The sequence below is a fragment of the Rhea pennata genome, chromosome 8 (assembly GCF_028389875.1).
Source record: "Rhea pennata isolate bPtePen1 chromosome 8, bPtePen1.pri, whole genome shotgun sequence".
Taxonomy (NCBI): domain Eukaryota; kingdom Metazoa; phylum Chordata; class Aves; order Rheiformes; family Rheidae; genus Rhea; species Rhea pennata.
Window position 1 is genome coordinate 13,412,493 of NC_084670.1, and position 16,444 is coordinate 13,428,936.

At 39.7% G+C, this 16,444-nt stretch overlaps 1 protein-coding gene across 3 annotated transcripts in view; it reads left to right on the forward strand.

Moving 5' to 3' along the window:
• Positions 1-16,444, forward strand: part of ST6GALNAC3 (ST6 N-acetylgalactosaminide alpha-2,6-sialyltransferase 3) — a 207,638-nt gene that overhangs the window by 123,318 nt on the left and 67,876 nt on the right. For all 3 annotated transcript variants that reach the window (XM_062581528.1, XM_062581530.1, XM_062581531.1), the window contains exon 3: positions 15,085-15,494. In XM_062581528.1, the coding sequence (XP_062437512.1) occupies positions 15,085-15,494 (410 nt within the window). The remainder of the gene's footprint in view (positions 1-15,084; positions 15,495-16,444) is intronic.

Consider the following 16,444-nt stretch of genomic DNA (forward strand, 5'->3'; position numbering starts at 1 on the left):
CTTGGCATTCCAGTGCAAAACAAAATGCTATCCAGCTCTAGTCCCTGAGGTCTGTTCTTCCTCTTCAATTGAAAAAAACAGAAGGAATAGGCCCTGAAATTTTCAGCTAGTGGTGTCATTTTTGCTTGCTGAATAAAAGCCAAAGAGCTCTCGTTTGTGGAAAAAAGTACCTGTCTGTAGCTTTAGCTGTGAGGGTGATAGGAAGGACAGTCTCTAGCTGGGATGGCATACCACAGAAAATTATTGTTACTCTTTATGTATTTCTCACTGGGTGGCTTCTGTTCCAAACTACGTAGCTGATACTTGTCAGGTAGCAAATCCCAAGTCAAATTCTCTCATGCATAAAGAAAGCCGGTTTAGAAATCAGGGACTGTTAGAAGGAAAAGACTTTTCATTGTAGTTATGAAACTTAATTTCTTTTCACTGTCCTCCCTCCTTTGCCTTCATAAAATATTGATCTAGATTATAATTTTGATGACGATGATAGTGGTAGCATTAAGCAGTATCTAAGAGCTAAAACGATGGTGTAATGTTGTGATGGAGCCTATCACAGTGACCAGGTTGAAAGGTGCAGCTGAAGGAATGTGAATGATTTTGTATAAAAAAGAATCTTGAATCTGAAGACTCCTGAAATCAGAGAAAATTTAGTCCTGAACGCAAACTGCGCAGCCTCAGCCCCGTTCTGAATCGGACTGCTCAGGCGGGGGAGGCTGAGCGGCAGCAGCGCACGGTGGCAGAGCCGGGGCGGGCGGCGGAAAGCTTTCCTCAGCGGTACGCCAGAAACGCCGAGCGGCCGCGGGGACTTCGCTGCTGCCGCAAGGCGGCTGCGCGGCGCGCCGCTTCTCGGCGGATCCGGCCGTTCCTGGTTGGGAGCGCTTTGCGTCCCCGCCGTTAGCGATGCCTGAGCTCGGGCACCGGGGGCTCCGCTGTGACGGCTGGTCGATCGCACGCGCGAGGCAGAGAGAGCTCGCGGACCTTTGGTCGCTGTCCTCCAGCAGAGCGCGTTTCGGACGCTGCGTTCGGCGCTTGTCGCTGTGTTTAGACCCGTGGCCTGGGGATCCCTGTCTCTTTCTTAGCAGAAGTTTTGGAGCACTCCAAAACTGGGAGAACTTTTGGTGCCTGTCTGTGGTTCAGTAGTTTGGGTTTTTTTATGTAAACCACTTTTCCCCTAGCATTTCTATTTGCCTGAAGTTCTTCCTGCTGCTGAGACTGTTCAAAATGGCACTGTCTGCTGCTCGAGATCAAGTCATTTATGGCAATGAAACAGCACAGCATTAACTGTTTTGTTTCAACAATAAAACCAAAATTAAATGAATAATTCTGGAAAATAATGAAATTATCAGTCAGGTAGGACTGTGGAATTAATTTGTGAGTGTACGGGTTATCTCCACAGTTAATTACATTCTGATTTGAAATGCATGCAATTGGAAGTGAACGGCGATGTGGTTCGTGGTTTGTTACAGTATCTGGGTAGCCCAAATAACATTTAATCCACTCCATGTCAAATGGTTGCAGGTTAAAGGTGTCCTGGGACTAGCAAGGCCCAGCAAGATAACAGCCATGCTCTTTACGTTTAACTTATTAATCAACAGGTAAAAAGAAGAAATGGTTTGTGTCTGGTCAGCTATCCATGAGCAGCAGCCAGATGCTCTGCCCTTTTCAAATGTACTCTGAATAAGAATGAAACCATGCTACTTGTTTTCCCCATTAGATAGCATTATCTCCATGGAATGCCAATTCATATCTCCTTGTGCTGTGTGTGGTTCTCACATATGGGATTTTAATAACCTTCATGCTGTGCTATGAATTCATAAACAGGGCCGATAGAGGAAAAGCACCACAGGACTTTATTTTTTCATTATTACACTTTTTGAAAAACAGGTCTACAGGATTTTTGCAAGGATCTTGTGACAGAACTAGCGGTGGCTTTGCTGCTACAGTGCAATTAGTCCAAGGAAGGGGGGATAAGTATAGTATTTACTTGTGATACATTTTTCAGAATTGATTTTCGCCCTCCTACATTTAGTCGCCTCTATAATTTTTCTGTATTATAGTTGCAGCTTTGCAGGTCTGATTGAATGGGAGTTCATCCCATTTTTCCAGAATGCAATGCACATTTTATTTCTTGCAATATACCCACTCTCTGCTTTCCACTTTCTCCCAGCCTGGACTTCACAGTCTCCATAGATCTCCAGCTGTAGAGCTCTAGCTCACTGCTCAGTGATCACTGGTGCGTGACAGCAGTCTTGGCTTCTGTTTTGGAGATTTCTTCATCTGGATTACTTGTTGTTAGGTTCTTTTTTCTTTTTACTGATTTTTTAGCATCCCTTTTCCTAACCTCAGTTGGTTGAGTTACCACTTCTACATCTCAGCCACATTCCAGTACTAGCAGAGACACCACTGTTAATAAAGCTGGAAGTAGTAACAAGAAGTCGCCGCCTCATTCTCCAAGTGCAAAGTGCTTCTTATCACTTTGTATTCATTATTAATAGGCCTCCGAAACAAGAACTATAAGGAGAACTCAACTAAAGTATACAGTCTCTACAAATAGAAAGTAATGCACCTACACTGTTTGGAACACCCGATTTAGCATTCTTTAGAGCGTCTGTTTGGAAGGAAATTGCTCTGTGTTGCCTGCACATATCCTGTGCTGCACTGGCTTCAGTGGAGTTATAGTTATGATCTTAGGCCAATCTGGATTCCAGTGTTGTAGCCAAGTCTCATAATGCTTTATCAGGAGTAAAGTTTATCAAGTGTAGGTGCTGTGCAAGATTGCAATATGACATGCAGCTCAAATGCTATCATGCCATACTTTGTTTTAGCGATGTTTGTCTCTCCTGCTGTTTCATATGTGCTTTTGTGTGTGATGGGTGGGAACAGCACCAGGAGAGAGAGAATTATTCTTCACTGACTATTCAACTTCCAATCTGTTGCTGTTTCGTTTCCAATAGTTAATAGTCCTCACTACTAAAAATGTGTTTATTTTTGTAGAAATGCACCCAACTTCCCCCAACAAACATTAGCTCTTAAAATGATAGAATTATAGAATTATTGAAGAATTTAGGCTAGAAAGGACCTCTGCCATTCACCTTGTCCGACATCTTCCTCACAGAGCTAAAGTTAAAGTTAGATTAGGTTCTTGAGTCCTTGTCTAGTCAAGTTTGGGAAATTTCCAGGGAGAGAGTCTTCCTGGGCATCTGTTCCAAGGCTTAATCACTCTCTGTTACGAGGGTGTATTTCCTTAAAATGGATCTTGTCTGAAGCACCTCAGTATTCCTTCCTCAGGCCATCTCCCTCAGTCCTTTTTAGCTGTAATTAACACTGTGTGTGTCTGAGATCCCATATAACCTACTAGCTGAACACACACATGCATTTTCCTTCATACTGCGTCTCTAATCCTTCGTAGAGAAGAGGTGCCAAAGCTTTCACATTTGATTTGTAAATATTTTCTTAGAGTGGAGTTAATAAACCTTGCCTAACCTCTCCACATACACTTGCTGCTCTTAGTTTTGTTAATACATTTTAATTTTTTTAAAAGCCACTAAGCAGCCAAGAGTGTTATGGAAGGCCATAGGACTAACATGACTATAGAAATTAAGTTTCCAATCTATACTCTTTTTGGAAATGAAGAACCAGTACTTGTGATTTCTATGCAAGCAAAGGTCTCATTGATGTCCTCTGGGCTTTTTGCTGGATGCCAGTGTGTTATGGTCCTTCAGCCCTTTGATCTAGTGAGGATGAGCTTAGCTTCTCTGGTTCCAGATGTGCAGTTCTGAGCTATTGGTACCTACAAGTGTAACAGAGCCTATAGCACAGAGCGACTTTGTTTTGTGAGGGGGAGAAGAGAGAGGCACAATCTGCTTGCTGTAGGAGATAGCTTTTAATTTTCCATTATTTCTTGTCCTGCTTTCTAAAATGCAAGGCCATCAGCTGACATGTATTTCACCATTTTATGGTGCCACCAAGCCAAAGCAGTCAGCAGATGGATGCCATCAGAGGACAGCAATTTTCCTTCCTCATTGGTGCCCCCAAGAACCTTCTTTGTCAGAAGCACAGCAGTCCTTTCTGTACCAGCTAAAGTTACAGAGCAGCTGATTAGCTTTGATGTTGACCATTAAGACTGTCTTTCAAACTGTCAAACAATGAAGATCCTGCTGTCACTGCAGTTCTTGGAAGCATAAGGAATCACAAGCTTCATTAAAGTCATTGGTTGAAAAAAAAAAGAGAGAGAGAAAGAGGCACAAACCCAGTGTGCCCTCGGGCAGGATTGAGATGTAGATTCTGACATAACCCATTTGACTGCAGCAAAAGCAGAAAGCTAGCAGGGTTTCTGGGTCTTGGTCTCAGGAATGGACTTTGGGAAGAAATGGTTTTGGTCATCATTAAGTAAGCCTATACTGTACAGAGCATTTATATGCATGCTTGCTTACAAAGACAGACTGTCATCTGGCTTCTCGATAGTTTTCATTAAGAAAGCGCCCTGCGTCCTTGTCACGAGTGGAAGCAGAATCATAGCCAAGGCACTTCAGCTGCTGTCCAGGCCAAGGAGCTGTGCTATGATGTTTGTAAGGACACACAACATGCTTTTCTGAGCTGTTCCATTATGGTCCCTTGTATACATTTATTCTTCATAATGCAGTATATCTTGCTGAGTCCAGCCCTGCACACAAGATTCTCACTCCAAGTTGGATATGTCATGTAAGAGGTTTCCTTGCTGTCTCTCTTGTGCTTAGGCAGAGCTTTTCCATCTAAAAACTAAGAATCCAAATTTGCCTTTCCAAAATCCAGACATTAGGTGAAATCATGGCTCCAAAGATGTCAGTGGGAGTTTTGCTTTGGCCTATAATGCAGGCCAAGAACTAGCCACAGATTTTGCTGGGAAGCTGAGTGTGGGTACATTACAGTGGTAGAGTGATGACCTTAAGACATACGCAGGACTAAAAATTATTTTCTCTTTTAAACATTTTAAACTATAGGCAGAAGAGTTATAAGATTATAACTACCCATTTTGGAGGAGGTGTGTTTTATACCTTGCAACTATATCATTATTAGACCAGACTATGTAATAGAGAAATGATTGATAGCTTTATTATTTTTCTTTTTAATAAGGTTTTATTCTGTAATTGCTTCCTAGCATGCTTTAGCTCAAAATTTACCTTATGTGTGTGTGTGTTCCTCTGGCCTTGGTCTTGCTCTGAGCTCCGCAGTGATGATATGCTGGCCTCCACAAGGCCCCACTAACCTGGGTAGGATGTGGCAGAGGTCAATGTGCTTGGGGGCTTTTCTTTAGCAAACCCTTCTAAGTGAGGGGGAAACTAGGTTAATATGGGATGTGGTGGTAGCAGAAGCTAATGCCTCTTGAGGAAGTAGAACCGATACAGAATGATGTGTGAATTATTTACGAGTCAGTTAATCCAGGAGTTTTCCATTTGAAAATGCTTACAAAGTTACTGTAGTTAATGTTAGTCCATGATAAAAACTAGTGCCTGCAGTGAAATCTTTTGCACTGATTAAAATCTGGTTAGTGTACACATGCACTGAGTCAGTGATGTAAAAGCAATCTGAATAGAGTATATGAACAGCCAGCTTTTCGTTTTAAACAGGCCTTTAGCTTCAGAGTTTTTATAAAAATGCAGATATGCTCCAACAGTTTCCATTAATAACTTGGAAGACCTTAAAATAAATCTTCCTAATTATTTAAGCAAAACCCTGCACTCCAGTCTAAATTTCTGTCCTAGTACTCAGTGCAATAGTGTTTGAAAGTTCAGATGTCTGAAAAATCTTAATTTAACCTTGTATCTTTCTACAATTGAACTGATTTAAATATCTGAAATTGAAAAGACATTTTGAACAATTTAGTTTTCAGTCTAGGACCTTATAAACTGAGATTTAACCTGAAATGACATTTTTACAGAAGACTTTAACTTTTGGTATAGCTGACAGTCATAACACAGTACAGCAAATATTCCCAATATACCATTGAGAGGAAGAGAAATGAATGTAGCCAGAAGGAAGTAGGTATTCTCTTCTAGATAAGGCACTCAGCAATTAAAAACACTGCACTCAGAAAACTTCTTAAGGTTTATTTTGTCAGATGAAAAATGCTACTTATTTTAGTGCTATTATAATAAACCTTATTGTTATTCCTGTCATGGATTTTTTTTTCCCAGAAAAATGGATAATTAGCATTTAAGCTTATCATTTTCCCTCCATGCATACAAATAATTTGATAGATAGACCACCAAGAGAGACAAAATTAAATAATAGTTCTAGACAGCATGGAACTGAACTGAATTAGAGGTTAAGCTTCCAGCCTGTTCAGTGGATTTTCATGCAAAGAAATGGGAATACAAGATAGCTTTTCTGACAGTTTTGCTGCTTGCTTCCATATCATTTCTCCATAGTAGATCCCAAATAAATTGACCTGAAATAGGACATGGACTTCATATTAGAAGACCCATAATTTACTTGTGAGTGCAATTTTTCAAATGTATTTAGAGTGGAGGCCAAACAGGCAGTCTTGTGTCTGTAATTCAGCCAAGTAAGTTCCCAGATAATGGCCTATGATTAATGGTGAGTGCTGATAATAGGAAGTTATTAGAGGAAGCAAACTTGGAACAAATCTGCTGCATACATTATATACTTTACTGCCATCTGTGAGTATTTATAATAAATACAAATTAAAGCCAGTAGTTACAGAGTAACCCTATCTCCTGTTTTCTCCAGTAACCTGCATATGTGATAAAGAGTTCCTGACACTTAGTAATGTAATAGACAGCTTCATACTGGAGGACTCCCATTAATTTTTTGCGTAGATACTTCTTTTTTGCAAAGAAAATGCAGCTTTTGTGGAGGGAATCCTTTTGGCCTTGATTGCGTTCGAGGACATCGTTCTGAAGTCCCCTCTGTAAGGAAGGGTTGTGTGTTGTGTTACCTGAAATTGTACTCTGCTACCACACGAAGTACTGGACGTGAGAAATTATTTTTGTCCTTTTGTGCTGTGATTCACTCGCTATTCAGTCTGCGTGCTAACAGCACGTTCCCCCTTTTTATGTCTCCTTGAGTTGTAACTGACATTTTTCCTCCTTGTGTTTTGTGTTGTTTGTCTAGCAAATATGCCTGCATAGACAGGGAGAAAAATGTTCTTATCTTCCCTATTGCTACATATAAAAACCAGAAAAGAAATACAAATGGAGAAGATAAAATAAACCTAAAAATTATGATACTGATAGCTTGCTGGATCAAATAATATCTTTTACTGGTAACAAATGTTTTTGGACGTCGTGCTGCAAATACAGTTTTACAACACACTGACTAAAGAGTGCCATAGTTAAGACTAGCTGATCATGTTGTGTTTGGAGTTCATGAATTTTGATGGACAGTGTCTAGTTTAAACTGTATATTTCTGGTGAATTTTCTGGGCACAAAATTCAAGAGTATGAAGTGCTAATGAGGGCAAGTCAGCAACATGGGGGATATTAAGACAGATGACTTACTGGATTCAGCATTCAGCAAGCAGCATTTGGTTGGAAGAATTCCCGGCTTTTGAACTATTACAAAGCCATGATATTTCAAAGACTGTGTATTTGCAAATGAGGGATAGATAGAGTGTGACAAACATTCTGGATATTTATGGCCATTAGCTAGACCACTGGAATGAAATTAAGAGTACTTTATAAATGTATTTCATTTGTTTTCCTCAATAATGTTTGAGCAACTGGAAAATCATTTTTTCATAGGCTGTTTTTCATAGTGAATGTTATTTTAGTTACCCACCTTGTGAATTTGCTGCATGGAGAGTGCATGAAGGTGTTTGCCTCCCTCCAGAGCAATTAGGCATTCAATCCACAACTGTTTTTGACATGGCTATTTCCAAAGAATGTGCTTGGGCTTAGTTATATTTTTATCCCAGTGTTTTACATGTCAAAGAATAGTCTGCTTTTCTTTTTCAGACTTTTTCAGTTTTGGATTCAGAGGCGTTAATTAGGTGGAGCTGAAGCTCCAGGCACCTATATGTCAGCAGATTCCAGGGTCTCTGGTCACCTGCCGGCTTATATGCTGTGTCCGTGTCTGTGTCCATGTCTGTCTGTCTGTCTTCTGCTTGGGCAGTTGCAGTTTAAATGAAGACAGCCATTCTGTCTGGCTGATGCTGGGTTGTTTCATTGACTTGTCTGATATGATCCTTTTTCACAAAAGTCATTTTAGATTATACCTTAAACAGCTATCTTTGGGTGCTTCTAGATCTTCTCTTTTCCTAGGTTTTATCCCCACAGATCCGGGTTGCTCTTACTCAGATCAATATTTTACCTTTTCCCAAATCCTCTTTCCACTTACACCTCTTCCGTTCAAACACTAAATCCTATTTTACCAGTCCCTTTTCATGGCGTGTTTCAGTTCTTCTCTGGATTTTTTTGCACGCAGGCAGAATGTGCAAGGTCTACCACTCGCACCGTGCCACAAGTGCGGCAGGTCGCTTGACCGTCGGTCCACTGCAGCTCTGCCGTTGCCGCTCTAATGCCGTATCAGCAGCACTGAATCTGTATCTGGCCGCTTCCATCCGTCATTAAGCCTTCACGAAGAGGCAGAACAGTTTCTAGTGTTCTTTATTTACACTCTGCCATATCTTATATTTTTGAGTCTTTTTTGCCAGATAGACTCAGGACATGTATTTCCTGATAGCACTATCAGAAATCTGTTGATAGATTATATTTCCAGAAGAAAATACAAGTATAAACTCTTTCTAAAAATGTCAGTGTCAGTGAAGTTTTAGTTGGGAAGCAGGATGGAGAAAAAAAATGAAAGAAACTACTCTGGTAATATGAACTATTATGTTTAACCTTTTCATAATATAGCACAATCGTCACTTGAAAGAGTATTTTAATTCAATTTTAGAAAGCTATTTAAATATGATTTAAAAATGGAAAGTTATAATGTTTTGATCAACTGGGACCTATCTTTACTAGAACTTTATTTTATAGATAATTTCCCTCTGATTATCCTGACTTTTCATTTTTTTTCTGTAGAGGAAAACACACAAAAAGATCTGATTTTCTGCTCTCTTCTTTGTAGGTCATATGCTTGACCCTGTTGCTACTCAGAGTTTTCTCACATATATTTGAGGCATTTACTTTTCAACTCTGAGTAACATGAGATGCACTTGATTCTTGCCTTTTTTCAGAGCTGCCTTTATTGCTCCCAATAGCACCAGTAAAACCAGCAACATTCTGATGAGCATTTGCTGTGCTCGTGCTTGAAAAAGGTATGAGCTGGCTTGGATTAACTCAAGCTGTCTCCAAAGTGAGAAAGATGACACTGCATCACTTTGCACTGTGGTTCATGTTAGGAAGGCTTTTTTTATTTCTTTCCTTGAGGAAGGGAACTAAAATGCTTTAAAAATAAAAAAAAATTTAAATGGTGCTGGAGATTCTGGCATGCTCAGAGTCTGAACTTCCTTTCCTTTTCTGTCTGTTTTTCCATTGACATCAAAAATGCAAAAAGCTTGAAGGAGGGACCGATACAGCCCTCTTAAGGAAATGCAACATGAGCTACAAATCAAGGAATCGCATTTCTGTGACAACTGGGTCAATGTATATAGAAAGGATTTCAGTGATGTTTATTTATTCAGTCTCTTCCTACAAGATTAGTCCCATTATATGGCTCCTGTGTGCTGCTTTCCAGTTCATTCAATTTAAATAAAAACTTTCTGCTAGCACTTGTGTTCATATCAGTGACAGTCATCTAAATAAAATATCCAAGCCACTTGAGTCTCAGGAACAGTCTGAGGAAGAGGCAGATCATATTCTATTTATTTGGAAATGGGATGCATGTTGACATAGGGCTTATTTTAAAATAATGTCTAAATGTTAAAATCTTTATGAAATCTTAACATTAAATTTTATGAAGACAGAGATGTTTACTGGGATATAATGCTGGGGTTAGGACCAAAATCAACTGCTGAAGGTTAAAAAAACCAGCACTGCCACAGGTGGGAAAGGGGAGCAACCACAAATTCAGGGTAACCACGCTTGTGGGTTTTTTATCATTTTTATTTTCATTGCTTGATGGTAATGATTTTTATACAGTTCTGAGTGCTGTATTAAATTGATAATTCCTGCTGGGTGAACACACAAGCAAACACACTACTATCTTTCTTTTCTTTAAATATGCTGAGTTTTCTCTTAGAGAACCCTGTCAAGTCTTTCCTCCCAGTTAGAGGTCTGAGGAAAATGAGTCAGTGTGGATAAAAACAGCTTGGCTAATCATTACTGAAACACAGGAAAAATTAAAATACAGTTTTTGCTAGCAAAGGAGAGAAAAGCAATAAAAACAATGCCAGGCGGTTAATGCCTCTCTTGCACCTTTCATTTTAAAGACCTCAAAAGAATATCAAGAAGAATAAAGGCAAAATCTATTCCCCATTGGCATCATTATAGATGTTATATCCTCTAAAACTCTAAAGACATCCAAGAAGAGTAGAAGAATAAATGGCATTGAAATAAAGAAAGTCTCTCTGGAGCTTTGTTCAATCAGCTTTGTTAGAATTCACTCAAATCGGATGATTATAAGAAAAGATCTCATTTGTTTCAACATTAAAGGAGCAAATTAATATGTGGCAAGCTGTTAATAATTGCCTCGTTATTTAGTGAATGGGCATTGCGTCCAATTTACAAAATTACAATCATATTGTTAAAGTAACAATTGGGAAAGTTTAATCTGAATTTCGTAACTATCTGTATGATTAGTTGTGGGATTCACAAAGTAAAGCAGAGTTGTGGGCTGGAGTGAGTTCTGCAGCACGCCACAAACCTATGGTGCCAAGAGCTCTCTGGAGTAATTCAGCTTTTCATTAGCATAAATTACATCTGCTTAGATCCTGAGCTAGATTTGGTCCAACTAAAGAGTGAATTTGGCTGTCTCCGCTAAGATTGCAGCTTGGAATGTAGCCGGTCAATCCAGATGTTGTTTTGTAGACCTCAGTGACTCAGAGTAATCAGAAAGTTTGTGGTGAAGTTTTGGCTAGTGGGTTTAAGAGATGTGGCCTGAGATCACGCTCTCTGGGATCTTCAACAGCCCTGTAGATTTGTGGTTGGGAACTTGGTGATCCAGGATCTTCATCTGTGGGAAACCCAACCATACACGTGATCCTGTAGCTGGAGTTTCATTCTCTTGATGGAAACATTTGAAATGTTGGGGGGTTGTTTCAGATTGGAAAGTAACCAAACTTCCTAGTATTGAACTCTTCTGTGGAACTGAATCACGTTTTGTGACCTACTTTTAGTTAGATTTGCTCATGACCTTTTCTAATTCTGGCTGTTTTGTTATTTGACAAAATTTGACCTTTGATTCTGTGAAGCCACTTCAGTGCTAAATGCAAAGATTTAATAACTAGAATTGTTTGATAAGTGACCTTTATTACACAGTATTTCTCTTTGCTAGAGAAGCAGCACTGTTTTGCAAGTTCTAATTCACAGTTTTAATTATCTTTTCTATTGTCTGAAAGCTTGCACAGGAAATGGAAAGGTCAGACATTTCATTTTCTTTGCTGATTAAAATATAAGTGCTGCTCAACAGTTACAATGTATCATTCAAGGAAAAGACGGGACAATTTGTCAGAATGATGCCCAGCTGCACTGCTGAGGAATTTTATGTCCTTCTGGCCGGCAACGAAATGAGTAATTTTCTGGAGGTAAAGCAGCTTATCAAAGATAAGCTCAGAGACCGTGGTGTGTAGAGGTGATATATGTGTCTAAATACACAAAAAGAGAAGAAAAGGTGAATGGTTCTCTCTGCTTTCTTCTTTAGCTACATAGCTATAACGAAAGCAAACACAGACCTTATGAAAGACACAGGTGAATTTTTAATTGACATTCCTTGGCCAGAGAGCATAAACAGTAACAGTGCAGGTTCCCACGTCGGCCTGCCAATCTGCAGTGACCAAGCAGCTGCTAGACCCTCGTTGCAGGTGAGAGGCAGCTTGAACTACCTGCCAGGTCTATCTTTGGCTTCTCTGGTCAGGCTGCTGATGGATTAGTATTTAATTGCTATCCTGTGTTTTGTGATTAAGACACCTGTAAACAGTTAACTGCAAAAAGATCACCGACAAGGCGAGTATTCTGTAATTCTCCAGTTTCTGTCTCTGTGTATTCAGGTTTCTGTGTATAAGAATTGTTTCTCTGCCTCTGTTTGTTCTTAGCACAAACAGTACAGCAAGTTAAATAGAAAAGTGATCAACTTCTTGTACTGGTTAGGGCTGTCATGAGCAACCTTGAAGATGTTAAGAACCAGAAATCTGCACATAGGAGGTCCACGTGAGGTTCGCAGCATACATCCCAGAGTGTGGGGTGAGGGGGGCCACAGGAGATCACTGCAGCTCCTCAAAGATCCCACAGTCCCAAGGCCATCAGCCAGGTGCTAGTTCAGTAGGTCCCAATGCTTACCAGTTCTGGCCATGCTGGATACTCAACCCCCTGTTCTTTAATAGCTCCCTCAGTAGTCACCTGGCAGAGAAGCCACATATGAGCAGCTTTCATGTCTGCAGGTGGTGGGACAGCCATTCCTGAGTTAAGGTGCAATTTCAAACAGGAATGCTGCATTAAACAAAGAAAAGGAGAGCTGTTATATGTGGATTACTGAAACTGTCCCGTTTGTGACAGCTGTAAGTCAAAATCACAAGATGCTGGGCTATCTCCATATGGGGGTTCAATGAGTAAATACTGCTGTGTGTTTTCTCATAAACTGCAGAAGATACGATGCAAGAAGATACTGCAGTCAATGAATGATGCTCGCATCAGTGAACTATCTGTCATGAGTGTATTTAAGGCTTGGTTCAGATGCACAGAGGGCACTGAGTTCTGTCTTAAGATTCCCTTGGATCTCTGCTAGGAAAGGTGCACTTTAGGACATCTAAAACTACTCTAGATTTTAAAAATATTTGTTTTGAGATAAGGCTGGGAGAGGTTAAGCCTCTTCTTTACTGAAGAAGAGCAGATTACATGGTGACCTAGTGCAGGCATTCAGTATTACAAAAACGTTTTATAAATTGGAACAAGATAAATGAATCACAACAAAAGAGCTAGAAAACTGGGGGACACAATTGCAGGAGTAAGTGTGCTGGGTTTGTTTGAGCAGAACTGTTGTAGTCAGTGAATAGAAAATGTGCAATGCATTTCTAACTAAGGTCAGAAATCAAACAATTCCAAGTTTGAGAGAGCAGCTCCATTTTAATGGAGAAAGAAGAGTATTATGAAAAAACAAAACTCTGAGGTTGAGGCAAATTTAAATGGGTCTAGATTCTTGTGCAGATTGGCATTTTCCTAACTAGCAGTTTCATATTCAGCATTTGTTAGTTTGAAAGTTCACCCTGAAAGCTATAAATTAATCTACTGGGAGTTTAACAGTTCACTTCATGTTAGAATATAAGTTATGTTTATGGATTTGTTTAGATCACCCAGCCATGCCCTCATAAAGTATCTTAGAGAGGATTTCTGTAACTAAGTGGTAAACAGAAAGGCTGTTGTGTTCAGCTGCATCTCTTGGGATTTCCTCTTTGCTGTCAGAGAGCTAGGTAGGACAGCTCTCTGAAACTACAATAGCTATAAAAAAATACATAATGTTCTCTAACAAAAACATTGCTAATATTTTTTTCATGCAGTCAAGCATCTTTAGCTCCTGACAAAATGAGGAAAGAACATTTTCAGGAACCACTTACATAGAGAAGTGGGCCTTTGCAACTGCTAGGATTGCTGCAGAAGTCTTGCAGGTTACACCTTAATTCTGTTAAATATTGTCACCAAATATGATACTTCCACTGTTATAATATGACTCTTTTCAGATGCTCACCTTTTGTCCTTATAGTATGTACCATTACCAAACAAATTTGATGTCTTCTTGGCTACCATGTCCTAAAGTTTACAGTGGTTAAATGTGTACAGGATATTCCTCGTCATCAGTTAAATTAACATGTGATTTTGAAGTGAAATAACCACAAGGCTGATCAGAAAAGCACATAGCATCCCATCATGCTGAGCGCTGGAAGAACATGAGGGGAATTATTCCTAGGGAACACACAGTTGAAGTCACTGGCTCCCAGTCAAGAGCAGGGCAGAAGATCTAGTCTGTGACCGTACACAAAATTGTAGATGGCCTGTAGCCTGGACCATCTTCTGTAGCTTTTGTTGGGTGAATATACTTTTCATTTGGTTTAGATAGCTGGCCAAACTGTTCATAAAATCCAACTTAAATATATGGCATTTTCTCTTTTTCTTTTGGTGCGAAAGACCCAAAAGATTCATTTGCTATTTATAGCTTGACACATGGAAGATCAAATGGATCCCTTTGTCTCTGTAAGACAGATAACTGTTCCTATTTCCATTTCATATGGAAGAAATAGCATCATAGAATGCACTCTATCCTCTATTTGACTTCACTGTGTCTGGGATTACGTTCCTAGTTCACAAGTCACCAGTCCCTCTGGCTCTTGTTTCTCATGAGCCCTAAGTATTTCCTGCGGAGAGCGCTGTATTCCTGTACATACATGGCCTTTCCAAGTGCACGATTTTCATGCCACCAGATTGCTTGTTAGAGTAGCACTTCATTTTTGTCTCCTATCACAAGTTGGATAACTATTCATTCTAACACATAAACACAGTCAGTGTATAGTTACATTTCTAGAATTTTTTGTACTTGTTCCTGTTACTGACAACACCTTGTTAAAAGAGAAAAAGGCATTGATCTAAATACTATTTTCTGCTGCTTATTTCTTTCATTGTTTTCTTTTCTAGTGGGAAGAGTAATGCTTAGAGAGAAAAAGGAATGATTCTTTTTCTAGTTGACTTTGCAAAGTAGAGAACAAAGGAAAAGATTACAACTGCTGCCTCTTTCAGGAAAAAAAAGATCGCATTCAGAGCTTGGTAGGAGCAGGGTTTTCCAGCAGCTCTGTCACATGGGGATTGATTTTTTTTTTTTTTTAAGAGAAGTATCACTGTCATTTTGGTGGACTATGTCCATCTTCCTTTTAAATGAATTTTCAGCCTTCATGTTTTACAGAGAAAGACTTGCCATGTATTTTTGATTTCTTTCTTTCAGCCTCTACAACTAGACTGTGACCTCTGTGCCGTTGTTTCAAACTCAGGACAGATGGCTGGCCAGAAAGTGGGAGCTGAGATAGACAAGTCGTCCTGCATATGGAGGATGAACAACGCTCCCACGAAGGGCTATGAGGAGGATGTTGGGAAGAGGACAACCATAAGAGTGGTTTCGCACACGAGCGTGCCCCTGTTACTCAAGAACCCTGAGTATTTTTTCAAAGAAACCAACACCACTGCTTACGTGATCTGGGGGCCTTTTCGGAACATGAGGAAAGACGGAAACGGCATTGTGTACAACATGCTGAAGAAAACTGTTGACAGCTACCCAGCTGCCAAAATCTACGTGACAACAGAAAAGCGCATGGGTTACTGCGATGCCGTGTTTAAGAAGGAGACAGGAAAAGACCGGTAAGTCCTGCTTCTCAAGAGCAGTTATAATGTTTGAAAAAAAGAGGCGCGAGAGAAGGTTGTGCTGGATGCCAGCTACTAAATGAATCCCTAGATATGTTTCTAATGGATTGTTATATGGTTTTGACTGTTATAAGCACTTGATGAGGCAGCAGCTAAGCCCCATTTACCCCACCTACGCTACCTTCTGTTCTTTCCATTTCTGTTGGCTTGAGTCCCAAAAATATTGGATGTCTTCCTGAAACATTTTGAAAGCTGTGTGTTGTTTTCAGCTCAATTTACTATTGATTAAATTGACATTTTATTTGAAGAGGATAATCCTACACAAACAACATTTCTAAATGCGCAACCTCAGAATAACTCTGAATATCGTGTTTCCTTCTCTGTTGAGATTCACTTTAGCTTCAAACACAAGCTTCAGTGTGTATGGTATTTCTTGGTGAAAATGATTATCAGTGATACTGTCATAGATTTAGGTTTCTAACAGAATTATGTTGGTATATTCTCCTTGCCCAAAAATGTATGTTTATGCTGCTCAGGCGTAGGTTGTAAGAGAGTTCGAAGTGTGAGGGTCACTATTTTGGCTAACACATTTAATTCTGACTTCGGATTTGTGGAATTCAGTCTGCAAACTACCAAATGTTTTAGCTGATCTGTAAAAATTCTAATCCTCTGTGTTTTTGCATGAAAGAGAACCTGTCACAGGTGCGCACTGGAGCGAGCTAGAAAGGCGTTTCCAGATCACTATTCTGCCTCAGTGTTGTTATTTCAGTTTGGATGTCAGTGATGAAGAACTGTAGCTTTCTCGCCAAACTAAATATACAGATATACACAAACTGTATAACTTAGCCCAACTTTTTATTTAATTTTTTGAAGTAGAAAAGCTTGTTCTCTCAAACTTCTTTCATAATCCTCTCTGTTATCAAATTGACAAAACTTGGTTTTGCCTT